This window comes from Homarus americanus, unplaced genomic scaffold (genome assembly GCF_018991925.1).
Source record: "Homarus americanus isolate GMGI-L3 unplaced genomic scaffold, GMGI_Hamer_2.0 scaffold13495, whole genome shotgun sequence".
NCBI lineage: Eukaryota > Metazoa > Arthropoda > Malacostraca > Decapoda > Nephropidae > Homarus > Homarus americanus.
In genome coordinates this window covers 1,353,212-1,368,828 of record NW_024727075.1, presented here as the reverse complement: position 1 = coordinate 1,368,828, position 15,617 = coordinate 1,353,212, and the positions used below count along the sequence as shown (strand labels likewise).

At 40.3% G+C, this 15,617-nt stretch overlaps 1 protein-coding gene across 1 annotated transcript in view; it reads right to left on the bottom strand.

Moving 5' to 3' along the window:
• Positions 1 to 1,014: 1,014 nt before the first annotated feature.
• Positions 1,015 to 15,617, bottom strand: part of LOC121865779 (hornerin-like) — a 32,977-nt gene continuing 18,374 nt past the window's right edge. The window contains exons 8-12 of the mRNA XM_042365340.1: positions 12,369 to 12,713; positions 9,727 to 9,848; positions 4,099 to 4,272; positions 3,073 to 3,171; positions 1,015 to 2,183 (exon numbers count right to left, since the gene is read on the bottom strand). Coding sequence (XP_042221274.1) covers positions 2,043 to 2,183; positions 3,073 to 3,171; positions 4,099 to 4,272; positions 9,727 to 9,848; positions 12,369 to 12,713 — 881 coding nt within the window. The 3' untranslated portion in view covers positions 1,015 to 2,042. The remainder of the gene's footprint in view (positions 2,184 to 3,072; positions 3,172 to 4,098; positions 4,273 to 9,726; positions 9,849 to 12,368; positions 12,714 to 15,617) is intronic.

Below are 15,617 nucleotides of genomic sequence, written 5' to 3'. Positions count from 1 at the left end.
TGACCCTGACATACCCATAGGTTTGGTATGTTTGGTCAGGTTTTGTTAGGTTATATGCATTATCGTGTTAATTTATGTGTTGAACAACTTACCTTAATATTGAGGTTGATATACATAAGCAATGGTGAGGAGGAATACGTGGAAGCGTTCACCATCATTAATAGGAAACGTTTCTTGAAGAGGGATTCAGCGAGGTAAACAACAAAAATGGCGCCGGGAGGAGTATTACGAAGCGGGATAGAGTAAATAAGAAAAAAAATACTTAAAATTATACTAGAAAGTCGTCGTTTCTTTTAACATCCTTAAAATCATCAAAGCAACAAGTATATCAAAAATAACGAAAATCAACAAACTCCTTCTGGTGTTAACCCTTAACTACACCTTTACCAAATTAATATAGTTTCATGCTTAGCAACTTCTAAATAGTAACTCACCTTTCATATAAGTTAACAGCGATTCAGGATGTACATCACTGATGACTATTCCGGGTTTTTCTTTCAGTTCTTTCTTCACGCTCGAGCCATCGAACCTCCGTGTGGTGCAACAAACACTCGTAATCACACCCCCGTTTCCTTGCACAAAATACTAAAGTCTTGTAATGAAAGCACTACTTTTTATTACGTTAACCAGTTATTATAGACTTAATAACATTATGTATATAAGTTACTCCGGCTGAATTGAAAATGTGTCACAACTGATTATACTGACCACTACTGTATCTGTAAATTAATGTCAGTTGCCATCAAGTGTATACGCCCTGCAACGGTGTCATGCCTTTGAATTGCTTGCACTTGCTGTTTATGCTCATCAGCTTTCCACTGGAAAAAAATTCTAATGGTTTGTTCTCATATCCAGGGTGTTTAGTATGCAAAAGTAGAAGTCTGGCAGGCTTCTTACTGTCGTGCACCAACCTGGCAGTCGTGCACACCCTAAAACCCTGTCGCACACCTCGCACCAGTTTGAGAGCCACCCAGCCACTGCCGTCTGAGGAATATCAAAACTAAGCTGTTTTGGATGTACATTTTATTCAAAACAATGTTATGGGCAATAAGTCACACAAAAAAATATTTATAATACCAAGATTGGCATCTGCTGCACGTGTTAGTAGTGCCGCCACATGTCACCAGGTGGCTGAGCAGTCACAAATAGCTACGTCAAGATTTCCCACATTAAGTAATACATAGTATTCTTTATACATGTCAAAAATATATAAATATATCTTATCCCTTACTGTACATCTCTCAAAGCAATTTCTACACCGGAGTTTTCCCAAGGTATCTGTGATACAAGTACGCGAGAAAAAACTAAAGCCCTTTTACTGTACAGTATATAATTATGACGGTGAGTAAAACACACCATAGGGCAGTTTTCCAAACGCACAGATGAAGGTCAATGGCAAATTAATCCACGAATCACTTGATGTGAGTTTTTAGGTGAATTTTATATTTCCAGTTGGCTCCTTTTCTTCCAAACTGGAAGCGTCACAAAGTGAGGCGTCACTTTTCAATCTCTGAGCCTTCAGTTCACACTTAGTTTCTTTTAAGGTGTGTTGATGTGTAACGAAGGGTATTTATAGACAACTGGGTGAACACATACTGTACATATAAAGCCATCAGTCGCATACTCACATCAGCTCCCGTTACGCGGAGCCGATGTGACTAACAACAGCTTCTTAAACAAAACCTTGCAAGTTATTGATCAATGACTTGAAGGTTCCTGGGCACGCAGGAGAGGGGACTGTTAATAGATCACGACATGTTCAGCTGTCATCTCAGTAAACACTGACCACTAGAACTGTATGGTATCCAAGTAGCGCCTGAGCTACAACGGACAACGTATGATCACCATTGTTCAGACTGGAACCACCGATAAACCACGCACTATCAGGCTATCACAACAAGCGAGATTAGTCATGAAATTCTTTTACACTCGGACAGCTGTGTACGGATGCCAGTGGAGTCTGGCGGCGATCAGTGTTGCGCTGGTCGAAAGGCTACATGCGCTTAGTGAGGGTCCGGAGCTGTCGGTGTTAAACATTGGGTCTATATGCGCACGAGTAGGTCCGGGAGAAAACCGGATAAGCTGCGTAGCGTAGTGGCGCGTTGTGTGAGGGCCACGTTAGCCTTCTTCCTACTAACCTCTGACCTCAGCGTTTTGACCTCTCGCTCCGCCTGAGTCCTTAGCTATGTATAGAGGGAGAGAGAGAAACGTAATCATAAATGATTCATAAAGCAGTTAAATTATCAGTTTTATATCACAACGTTACTGTGAGCTTCTGAAACCAATGTTAAGAGTATGCCCAGTAAAGCATTGGAAGAAATAAATATTTGTTTTGCTGAAACTGTATACTTCACAGCTCTAATATATTTATATTTTTAGTAATAGTTCAACTATGCTATATTATATCCACAACTGAGCCTATACAACACCTCTGAACTAGATTGAGAAAGTTTAGCCAGGGAAAAATAGTGAATTAATCTTCCTACAAGCTCGCCAAATCATCATGCAGAACGAACATAAGGAAATACTTTTCGCACAGAGGTTGGTAGACTTATGGAACGGTCTACCAGCTCAAGCTGTGGTATCAAGAACAATACTGGGCTTCAAAATTGCCCTTGAAAAAACTATCAAGGACAATGGAGGGATCTTACATAGGCCATTGGCCTCCTTATCTTAGCATTTCCACCTCTGGTGATTGGCCATTAGGAAAGGTAAAATATTAATTTGTGGTTACTTGGAAATTAATCTTTTTTTGTGGTCGTGATAATAAAAGTTTATCAATAACCTGGTGATGACAAGGGAATAATAATAAAAACCAGAGGTACGGTCTACACTGATAAGACGAATCACTCCACAAAGTTTAAAGCAGGTGGTAACAGGGTGTCCTATCTATGTGTCCTTGACTGGAATCTCTAGTCTTCCTTTGTATGTGAAGACCATATAATGGATCTTATTCTGAAAGGAAGTTGCTCTTAGTTGTTATTATTCATTTACTTAGATATTAATTTTATTATTATTGTTCATTCATCCCATGGTCCTCCATCACTCATTTCCACCTGGTCCTCCACTCACCTTCATCTCGGCTTCCACTTTGATCTCCATGGCTTCCACTCTTCTCCGTAAATCCTCAATCTCGTGTCTCAGACGGATGACGGAGATCTTGTAGTTGGCCTGTGAAGGGGGATACGAATGAGGGACTCGAGGTGACTGATGACGGGCAATAACCCTATGCAATAAAACCATAAGAACACTGGTACACTGCACACCAAATTCTGTGGAGAGTTTTATATATTGACATTGTTATAATTTTGCGCAGTGTGTGTGTGTGTGTGTGTGTGTTAGGGACAGTGTGAATACAGAAGACTGCATACGAAGCTTCTTGTACACAAGTAGTGCAGCCGACACTGCGCTCGACCGTCTTCACTTCTCCAGCTGTAAACTTAGGCACCCATTTACAGCTGGTTGGAGTAAGTGTGCTCCGGCTCGACGCAGTGAACCTTAGGACAGGAGGCGAGTACTGTATCCATTCGGCCACCGCCGCGCACCACATAAGGCAACGTTAAGTAATTTTCACCGGCATTTGTGGGATGAAGATGTTGGTAACATCATCAGGTCTATGCGAAACTCTGTACATTAATGTAACCAAGACTTGGCTACAGCATGCTGTAAGGACGTCATATGCCACCAGTGCAATTAATGAACTATGAAAAAGTGAACTTATGGTGCCTCCATGATAGTTATTGAACAAATTAACTTATGAAACAATGAACAAGCGAATTAATATCTTCGTGTATAGAAATAGACACGGGATGTTCTTGTATAGATAGAGGAAGAGTGAAACTTTATCTTCTTCACATTCACTAAACAATAAACCAGTAAATGTTTGAGCCCTGTATAGTAACCGACCACTGAAAACGTGAAATTGTCCCTGTATAGCCAATGAGCAACTGAGCAGAAGCCCCTTTACAGACGATGAACAAGTGAACATAAGCTCCTCGTACGACCAATGAGCAAGCGAATCTGAAACCCGTTTAATCACAGAATAAGTTGAACATTAACCTCGTACACAGAAAGAAGAACATCCACCCCGGTACCTACCCTCCTGGATGGCTCGTCTCGGACACCAGTAATAAGTGGTTCTCTCTTGATGATGGAGCCGATGATACGACGATGTAATGTGTCCAGTTCATTCCTCAGCCCTGCCTGCCTATCCTCTAGCTGCGTCCCAGTCCGTCTAGCCTCTGACCACGCCGTCCACCACTCCTGCCGTCGCTGAATTGGATAAACGTTAGGTTAGTTTAGGTATAGGTTAGGTTTCGTTGAGAGTAGATGTTACAAATTATCTTTAATCTACTAATACATGTACAAAATTATACCTATAGTTACTGTGTCGAATACACCAATGTACTTATTACTTTAAGGAAAAAATTATATATATTCCTATTTTAACCTTATGACTCATTTTACATTTAGTAATCATGTACTCGTTAGGTGGACAAGTTGATGATAAGGAAGAGCTTGCGAAGGTCGTCGTGTAGATGTGTGTAATTCCCGCTATAAATACCGTGTGTGGTGTGACCCCTAGGGATATTGGCTCGTAGTCCTGCAGAGTAATTGCTGGCAAATTATCCTGAGTGTACTTAATCGTTTTATGCTCCTCTCCAATTTCTTCTCAACCAAATTTCTCTCTTTATCTGTCAGAGAGAGAGAGAGAGAGAGAGAGAGAGAGAGAGAGAGAGAGAGAGACCACCCCTTCATGTATAATTTACGAACAGAGACGTCACTCCCCGTCAGCTCTGCAGATAACCATAAACCTTCAGCAGACACAAGAAAACGCTGCCGGGGAGGTGGTAGGGGAGAAAGCTGAAGATATGAGGAGGGGCAGAAGTAATGGAGGGAGGGGGAATGGGAGGAGTGGATGTGAGGAGGTGGAGAAGGGAAAATGAGGGAAGGGATACGAATGGGAGAGGGAGGCGAGGGGAAGAAGGAACATCGAAGGAAAGAACGAAATGGAACGATTGAAAAAGGAGATGAAGGAAAGGGGAAAAGATGAGAAGGGGGGAACGGAGAGAAGGAGTATGGATGAAGGACGAGGTAGAAAAAGTGAGAAGAGGTATGGAATGGGGGAGTAGGGTGAAGAGAAGGGAAAGGAGAGGGAAGAGAAGGAAAGGGAGAGGGAAGAGAAGGAAAGGGAGAGGGAAGAGAAGGAAAGGAGAGGGAAGAGAAGAAAAAGGAGAGGGAAGAGAAGGAAAGGGAGAGGGAAGAGAAGGAAAGGGAGAGGGAAGAGAAGGAAAGGAGAGGGAAGAGAAGGGAAAGGAGAGGGAAGAGAAGGAAAGGGAGAGGGAAGAGAAGGAAAGGGAGAGGGAAGAGAAGGAAAGGAGAGGGAAGAGAAGAAAAAGGAGAGGGAAGAGAAGGAAAGGGAGAGGGAAGAGAAGGAAAGGGAGAGGGAAGAGAAGGAAAGGAGAGGGAAGAGAAGGGAAAGGAGAGGGAAGAGAAGGAAAGGAGAGGGAAGAGAAGGAAAGGGAGAGGGAAGAGAAGGACAGAGAGGGACAACAGAGGAAGCTGGGAGGAAGGGGTGGAGAGGCACCTTGCGTGACTGCCCCACAACATAGTCGGGCCTCTGTCGTCACGCACACACCGCTTTTGTATACCTCCACCACGTGTATACACCCCACCCCCCCTCGTGTATACATCCACCACGCATGTATATCCACTTGTGTACATATCCCCTCGTGTATACATCCACCAAATGTATACATCCCCTCGTGTATACATCCACGGTCCACCACATGTGTATGTATAGTACAGTACACCTCCACGGGTGTCACGCTAAAAAAGGATAATCATCCGATTAAACCTTAAAACGCAAAACACAACGGACGTTCTGCCAAATCGGGAAGATTTTTTACTTTTAATAACTTAACCTAAATTATGTTAAATAAAGTTAAGTTAGTTAGGTTTGGTTAGTAATGGTGCTATATATTTATGACCCTGTCCGTAACTGCGGGGCAGGGTTAGGGGACTGTTTTCTGTCTGTCTGTTACCAAAATAACTGAACGAGTCTGTAGAATTGCACCAAACTTTGTAGGTTTGATCAACATGTGACAGGGTCCACAGGGAAAACGTTTGGTGCAAATCGCTCCCAAATTGACCTGGTTCTGTCATGGTAGCAGAGGTTTTCTGAGTTAAAAAGAAATGACTTGAGACAGTCCCCAGCGGTGACTACATTAATTTATAGTAACAACGTCATAAGTTCGGTATTTATTCTGTCATGGTAACGGTTCGCGGGCAGGATTTACATCAGCTCCGATGATGTTTTGTAAGTACTATTATTCTCTACATGATAGTCCTTACATACAGAAATGTTTGAATTAAAAAAACTTTAGAAATTATTTACAATACGAAATTATCTCTCGAGTGATTTCCACCACATATGTATAGTCACCCAAAAAAGTCCTGTCGCCTCTCATCCTGAACCATGAACCCCGAGATTCGGTCTCTTGAATCCGAAGCATTTATGGACAGAATAACATATCAGTGTCTACTGCTTCGGGTTCACGAGTCTGAATCTCGGGGTTCATGGTTCAGGATGAGAGGCGACAGGACTTTTTTGGGTGACTGTACTGTGCATCCCTACGTGTGTGTACTCAAACGGTCAAACCCCACATGTGTACATAATTTCATGTGCTTACATTCCTTGCGTGTATACTTCCTCCGTATAAACACCCCTACCTGCATACATCCGATGTCTTATACTGAATTTGTGTATGATTTCACTATAAATGTGTTACTTTAACTCGTTATCTCATTTTTATGAGAGGGAGTATTTGCCGCAGTCATCATTTCGCTCTAATGAGACTGGCAGATCGGCTGCAGATAAATACACAATAATATGTTCTGTATATTTTCCTGTGTCATCATCAAGCAACTTTGAGAATTTGCGTTAACTGATGATAATAACACTTTATAAACTATTGTATACCGCTAGAGTTTTTAACCAAGGTTTTCAGTTCAATGTGGTGTATGTTTCAAGAGCATTCCGTTAAAATGTACAGCCTGACGCTACTCGCTGATGCTGTTTATGAAAGTTTTACAATTAAAAAAAAAAACCTTAAAAACGCTAATTATAATCAGTTCATGTCAAATATCTATACATACTCGAGGTCTTGAGAGGGTCAATGACTCTACCAAATTTCAAGAAAATCTATAAATCTTTCCTAAGAGTTATGAAGTTGACACCAAGGATGAGACCAGCGACGCGGCAGACACGGGCAAGGCCACAGCCACGCGATTTCATAATGAATGTAGGAAAAAAATCCAGGAAAAAATCCCAGGAAAAAGTCAAGGGAAGAAAAAGTCACAGGAAAGAGTCATGGAAAAAAAAAATTAGTTTAATTTCGTATTCATTTTTAACACGTCGAAAAATCGTAACTTTGGGATTTTTTAGTTTTTTTTTAATCACCTAAAAAGCATTCAAACCTAACTTAACCTAACCAACATAACCTAACCTAACCTAACCAACATACCCTAACCTGACCTACTATTGGATTATTTAATTTTTAATAACCTAAGAAAATATTCCAACCCTTACGTAACCCAACCAAACCAAACTCAACCAAACCAAACTTAACCAAACTCAACCTAACCGTCTTAAAGTGCTTTTGGTTTTATTATTCTATTTGTGACTTCCGTGTAACTTTTTATCCTTGTTAACATTGTGACTTTTATTTTCCCTTCACCTTCATAATATCACACAACTTCCTTCACGGATAAAAAAATCGCTTTGTAAACAACTGGAGGAGTTTAAATTGCAACTGAGTAACCTGATGGCAATGAGCTCTAATGAGAAGAACAGGGAGACATAGTACTGGTAACATGATAGAACGACGTCATAAACAAGAACCGACTCGGAGCAGCTCTCAACACCCTCGGTAATACACGATTAAATTATCTTGTTTCTCGCTAAAAAATAAAATGAGCGACAGTTCCTTAAAATAGTACTGGAACATAATACATTTATACAGTAACCCTGTACTGTATTATTGAAATTAATCTCGGAATTTATCGTGTGGTATACAAGCCCTGTCACTGATTTCCTACAGTAGCCAACGATACTCTGGGTTTTCTTTATTTTTCTTTATGATTGCTCTTTAAGTCTGCCCAATGATTGTCTAGTCATTTCCTCAAGCATCTGGTCTTGTTTCTCAATATAACATCACTTCATATTTTCGTAAATAGTTTTATGGGAATGTGTTTTTGTAACTACTGTACTTGTTTTCTATAAATTGTTTTGAAATAATATTACAGTATAACTGATCTTGACTTCATCTTCAAGTTTAACTTTTTTCCCCGTGTTAATCACCACAGCTGAGTTATTTTAGTTTTTCTCCTAAGACTAATCCGTCGTGCATGTGTGTGTGTTCCTCTGTGACCATAATTGTGTGTGTGTGTGTGTGTGTGCACGTGGAACCTCATGTGCAAATGCGTGTGGAGTGTGTACGTGCGTGAGGCTAACACAAGCGGGAGGCACGACGTGACCCAACCCGCTGTCGCTAGCCCCATGTTGTGTCGTGTGGTGGCGCAGCGTGGCGGACCAGTGGGGATCACAAACAGACTTACAGTAACTGTGTGTGTGTGGGGGTGAGGGGGCGCTGGGATGGTGTTCATTATGGTATGGGATATTATAGTTACTAAGGATTATTATTGGCGGGGGATTACTGCTGATGTTGGGAGTCACTGTTGGTAAGGATTACTACTGAGGTTGACATTCGCATAAGAAGATTAGGGATAACAAAATCATGTACACGTTTGGGACTACCTGAAAACGTATTTAACCATCACCTGCCTCGAAGCTAACCATCGTCTACAGTGGTTCTTTACATTGATAATTTAAAACCCAATTTACGATAATAATTTACTTTTGATATTTCTTTAGCAAGGAAATTCGACGAAGAACAAATGAATTTAAAACCCCCCAGAAATTGTCATAGAAATTTGCTGGTTGGCTGAGATCAAGTAACAGAGTCCAAGAGTAAGAAATGATAGTTTAAAATCAACCAAAGAGACAGCAAGGATGTGAGATTCCTTCAAGGTCTACCTGGTACAGCCCTCTCTAGTGTGCTGGGGTGTGTACAGTGAGCACCGTGTCTGCCCGCACCATTACAACAACTCAGGGAAGACCTAAAGTCTTAAGATGTGGATTATCGACTCATTAATGATAGGGGAAGGTGGTGGAAGGCAGTAATTGAGAGGTAAGGCGGTGGAGGGAAGGTGATGGAGGGAAGTAGTGTGGAAAGGAGAGAGATATATTGTGAGGGTTGCAAGGGTAGGGAGATAGTGGGGACCAGGAGGTGGGTGGTGAAGGTGGAGGAGACTCGGGTGGTTTGGTCGCCTTACTCGCGTGATCCAACACAAGTATCGATCCGGGTGATGCTGCTGGGCAGTTATTTGCTCACCTCGCTTTTTTACGGCGCGTATAATTTTTCTACAGCATGCTATGTGTCTACTTGAGATTTTAATGATAGTTGTTTAAATTTTAAAGTGGCGCGCTCACGAGTTATGACCTCCTCAATGACGGGTAAATTCTATAATAGTATTGGGGAAAAAGAAATATTCGTCTTCATATACATTAAAGTGCAGCTCCTATTTCTTTCTTTGACTTCTGTTCCCTCACCTCCCTTCATCATCAACACTTGTTTCTCATCTCGTCTTCGTCTTCTTTCTTACCTTTTCTCTGACTTTAACGATCTGTTCATGAAGGTCCCTGGCTTTATTGAAGAGCTTCTGACGTAGATCATCAGCCTCAGCCTTCTCCTGCAGCACTTCACCCAGCCTCGACGATAACTTCTCTGTTGAGAGGAGTCATCACTTTAGGTTGAGGGATACAGGGATTTACTTAACCAATGTGGAACCCGACGACTTATTTGTTGAAAGTTCAGAGTTTCTTAAAGTTAGGTTAGGTAAGGTAAAATTAAATTGATCAAGGTGTGTTAGAATGAAGTTAGATTCCGGTCCAGGGCTGAGTGAGTTTGTCTTCCCTGTGGTTAAGATCAGCGTGGACGAGGCCGGAACATCACTGTATTATGAAGGTCTCTGCACCAGCAAATATATTTTAATCTTACACCTTGTTAGTGTTTTTGTTGCAGGTTTATGAAAAATGATCAGATAATGGTACAGTATTGGATAATGACTGCTATAAAGTCATTACACTAATTATCATATTTTAAGATAATCTCCAAATTTGTCTGTTGATTATTTTTCATACTTAATTATTAAACTTGCTGATAAAAGATTATAATGTCTGTTTTTATTAATTATTATTTTATTAATAAATGAAACGAATTTAAGGTATATCGACATCTGAAAATACCTGTAGGAGTAATTTTTAATTCAGTAGTAGTGTTTATATACAAACCTTTAGTCACCACACTACCTGTACTACGTCCAATTGGATTTGAACACACATAATGTAGATCGTAAACGAGAGACTTATGGACGATAACTAATATTAATCCCTGTCTGAAGTTCTGAGGGTCACCTGAACCACAGACGTAAGCGTATGTGTCAATCTGAGACACACATACACACACACACACATACACACACACACACACACACACACACACACACACACATACACACACACACACTTTTTGTTTGTTTACATAGCGATGTGTCATGATACATCGAGCTACAAATAATATTAAATTTATTTGTCCTTGGATAATAGAGTCAGTCAGGGGCTCATAGTACCGCATTGGCCACAACAAACTGCGTAAAATGAATTTATTGGACATAAAAAAACCGAAAGAAATAACAAGGCAACATTATTAATAATTTTCTTAACTGATCCCAATTTATTATTTTGTTTTGGAATATTTTTTGATATTTTGTTGTTGTTATAATTTTAAGTGTGTAATATAAGTGCTTCAAGTGTGAGGGCCTTTCACCAAGTCTTCGTTTCTACACGAGACAACAACATATACAGATTAATTTGATATTCTGAATGTACTTGAGTATTTTAGTCTCTAGGATCTCTAAGCATCGTTAACTCGGTCTTTGTCTCTATACTAAACGACTTAAAAACAAAACAAAAATTATAATGTTTCTATGGATAAGAGAGAAAAATAAATATATTGAGAAGATGAAACAGTTCATGAAGGTGTGTTCAGGGGCGGTCCAGGAATATCAAGGGGGGGGGGGATATGGTGAGCGCAGCAACCTACCCAGCTGAAGGGTTTTTTGGGAGGGGGGAGGTGAGTTTGCCACCCCCCGAATATTTTTTTTTGAAATTTCACCAATATCTTAGGCATTTAGAGGCCATTTTGAAGCCATGCGCACTTGATATTAGGAGATACTCTGAAGTCAATAGTAAATACTTTTTACTATACTGCATTAAAGAAAAAGTATTGGAATTTTCTGGTGAAAAGAGGGGGGTCAGGACACCCAGGACACCCAGGACCCCCCCTGGATCCGCCCTTGGTGGTGTGTCCTGGACGAGCGCGAACTGAAATACGAGACCAACGTTATAATTACAGGCATTAATTAACAACCATCTCTAATTTGGGTAAATAATTCTCACCGTAACTCAACCAAGAGTGTCCGAGATCTTAAGACAGAAACTAAAATAATGTCTCTGTAATTCTGGATCAGATGAATTCTTGACCTTGCTTATCAACTATAAAGGAGCGTGTCTGTCTGTCTCTCTGTAGCTCCAAAATGTAATAAATTTGAGGCCTAAAACTCCGGGCAAGAACCATAGATCTTCCCCGACTGAGATATCACCACGGCGATTGTGTGGGTTACCCGTGTCAGGGAGGGCAAGGTGTGACAGTCAAGGTATACCTAACTTGAGTGAAGCCGGGCAATTTAAGGAGTAACTTACTAAACCATGTGGCCTCATCCTCGAAGGCGCGGTGATGGTATAAATCTGTCTCTACTTTAATGTGTCTTATAAGCGACCCCGTGGAGCTTATTCTTGTCCTTTATCAAATTTACTTTTTCATGACGTTCTTTTGTACTCATCTTTATAATGTGTTCAGTTACATGACGTCTTCGTACGCGAGTCTCTGTATCACCATTCAGTTGTCTTCTTGTAAAAATATATTAGTGGGTTATACATGCTGGCCCGAAGTACCGATGCCAAACATAGCGAATAGATTAAGAAGATTAGATTTATAAAGATAATTCAAACTGTAATGACACACAAAATCAATTATGGAATTCACAAAATATAATAACAAGGAAGTAGAAATGATTCGAAATGTAAACAAAACAAAAAACAATGAAAATACAACACTGAAGAACATAACAAAAGAAGAACAATAATTGAGAAAAAAATAGATTAAAAATTCCATTCGTGAATATACCTTGTGTCGTCTGTCCATTTCTCGACATGTTGTGTCTAGAGACCCTTTTGCTGCTTCTACCGTCTAGGTCTCCGTCATCCTCTCCGTCGGACTCCCACGCCCCTCTGCCGTTCTCACCGTCTCTCCCGACCTTGGGCACCCTCCTCTCATCTACCTGGATCTCGTAGGTGAGTTCCATCTGGTCAGGCTTGGAGGTCAGGACGTTGCCATCCTCATCGCGGAGCTCCAAGCCACCGATGACGCCGTCCAGGGACAAGATCTCGATGTTGGGTTTGAGTGGGGAGTCCGACGACCCTGTTAGTCTGGCCTCTCGTTCTGCCGCCAACGCTCTCTGTCTCGCCTCACCTGAAACATCCACACCGTAATTAAGCTTTCTCCACCGCCAATAAGTTCCCTACAACTTACACCACAATTAAGCTTTCTACACCACTAATAACTTCCTACACCCTACACCCCGAAGAAGATTGTAAAATTTTGTAATCTTCTAGTTTTAGTGTTCAATCTATTTTGAAATCGGACCTAAAAAAATCTATATAAATTCAAATAAAACGTCCATAGACACGAAGTTAAAGTATCTGGTCTGGGGGACATATTCGCCCACAAACACCGCTGTCGTGTTCTGGCCGGTGGTAAAGACGCTGGTGGAGAAGTCTAATGATCACCAATTGTCAAGGATGGATGTCTCGTTATGCAGTGAGTTTATTAGCGGTCATTATTCTGCGTGTGTGTGTGTGTGTTTGACCTGAAGGAGTCTCACTGTCTCCGAACTAACCTTAATCCTCAGGGCTTCCATCGTAATCAAATCCAGTGTCATAATCGAAACATTTCTGCTATCCTCAACAAATACATGTTTAATATACATAAATTTATTATCAGGCTAATTACACCAACCACGTCAAACTATACGAGAGAATTCGACTGCTATAACGAAGACCAAGTCACAGCCAGCACCACCCGACCGAACAAAACCACGGCTAAACTGCACTCGAGTAACCTGCTAACTCTCTTTCTTTCTTGTCTCTTCTCTTACATCTGTTTCTTTTACCCCCTCGCCCCATGTCTTTATCTCTCTTATTTTATGTATTTTATGTATTACCTCTGTAGTTCTGTCAGGTTCCGACAATTACAAAAATACACAGACGTCACCGACCACTTTACTCACGCAACTTACCTGGATAACTGACACATGGCCTGCCCACTCTGACTTGGCGATACTCCTTAAAACAAAAATAATTCCACGTCACCACCATAATATATTACGTCACAGCAATAACAAGTTGACGTCATGAATATTACGCGGTACTACGAGCTTTAATTTTGGCACTCATATCAATAGCATAATGAAGTCAGGAATTTATAGTACCCAAAATATTAAATCGCTATCACTATATTGACGTTATGGATATAGTGACATCACAAATGTTTGATGTCATGGTGATGCCAGACCAGAGGCATTAAAATGACGTTATGGGTGTTAAGAATAAGATAAATATGATGACGTTATGGCATGTTATAATGACGTCACATGAGGAATATTACGACGCCACCGTGATGACGTCAAGAGATGTCAGGCTACAGTACTAATAACATCTTGTGAGTACTACAGTTTGTTTATCAAAGGGCTGCTACCTCAATTTCAGCCAATTAACACAATTTGCGCCACTCAACATAATTCCAACCACAATCCTTCCAAACTACAACAATTGCTTTAACCACAGCAATCCTGTCGATCTCCCACAATACTGCTAACTACCACAATCGAACTAACCACCACAACCCTGCCAACTGCCGAAATCCTAACAATTACTGCAATTTCGTCACTTACAACTATTCCCACTGCCACCTATTATTATTCACGTTACTCACACCTAGCATGCGTTACTCACTACAACTCTTCCTATCCATCATTAGCGTCATTCATTACAACTTTGAGTAACCGGCAATTTGCATATTTCACCACAACAATTATAGGCTAAAACTCCTATTGATCATTGGATATTTTGTCACTCATTACAATCATTTCAACTACCACAATTTCTACCACAATTCCTACCACCTACCACAATTCCTTTCACACAAAAAAATAACAATCAAACCACCTCTTCGGAGAAATTCAATATTTAATCTAAAAAAACAGACGCAATATGTACAATGGAATTCATAAACAGATTAAAAAATACTGATTCATCGTCGTGTTTTGTTTCATAGAGTAAAAAATACACAAAGACGCGACGAGGAGAGAGTTCGTACCCCTTCCCCTCCTGACAGCGTTACATTAAAGGTTTTATGCATGTCATGGAGGAGTCAATAGCCTAGACCTTTTTTGGAAATTAATTGACTAATCTCTCTCTCTCTCTCCCTATGTACACTGAACGAGTTGTTTACGCACCGTCTACATGCGTGATTAATTAAGCCAATCTGACAGTCACTAAGTAAGTAAGTATTGATCGACTCTCCTAACTCATGAGAGCTCGGGAAGTGACTTTTACGACACATCACAACACCTGTAAAAAAATTTAAACAAAGATGGATTACTCACCGACCCAACAGCAGGTGGTGAGGCTAGGGTGTTGGTAACGTGATAATGGCTGGTGGCTATTATTATTATTATTATTATTATTATTATTATTATTATTATTATTATTATTATTATTATTATTATTTTATTGTCATATTAATCATTATCATCATCATCACCATCTTTTTATTTTTATTGCTTTTATTATTATTATTATTATTATTATTATTATTATTATTACAATTTTATTCACCCTTTATAAACAGCATACTTATACAGGCTAAAAAGCAGGACCTGACACAAGGCGTCAATAAGCGGTGGAGAATAAGGTTAGTGGATCTTAATATTAATCTGGGTAATAGAGTTAAGTGTTTAGGGACGAAGTAATTTATTCAATGGCTGACAGGTAATTTTTTCTGATTCACCTGACAGTACTGGCAGACAAAAAAGAAATAGACAACAGTCACTAGCAGAAAAATATGAGTGGGGATTTATTTTATTCTAATATATTCAAAACTAATTTCCGAGATATGTATGAAATATTCTTGTACGAAATAAGAGTTTTTTTCCACAGATATAATAGACGCGTCGGTCATGACAATAGTTCTTTAACCAGCAGCAGCAGGAATAACAGGGTAGTCGGTGGCGTCACAAAGACATAATCAAGTTAATTTTTTTCTTCACAGTAGCCGTGTGCACTTAACCACTCCTCTCTCCGTTACCAAGGGCAC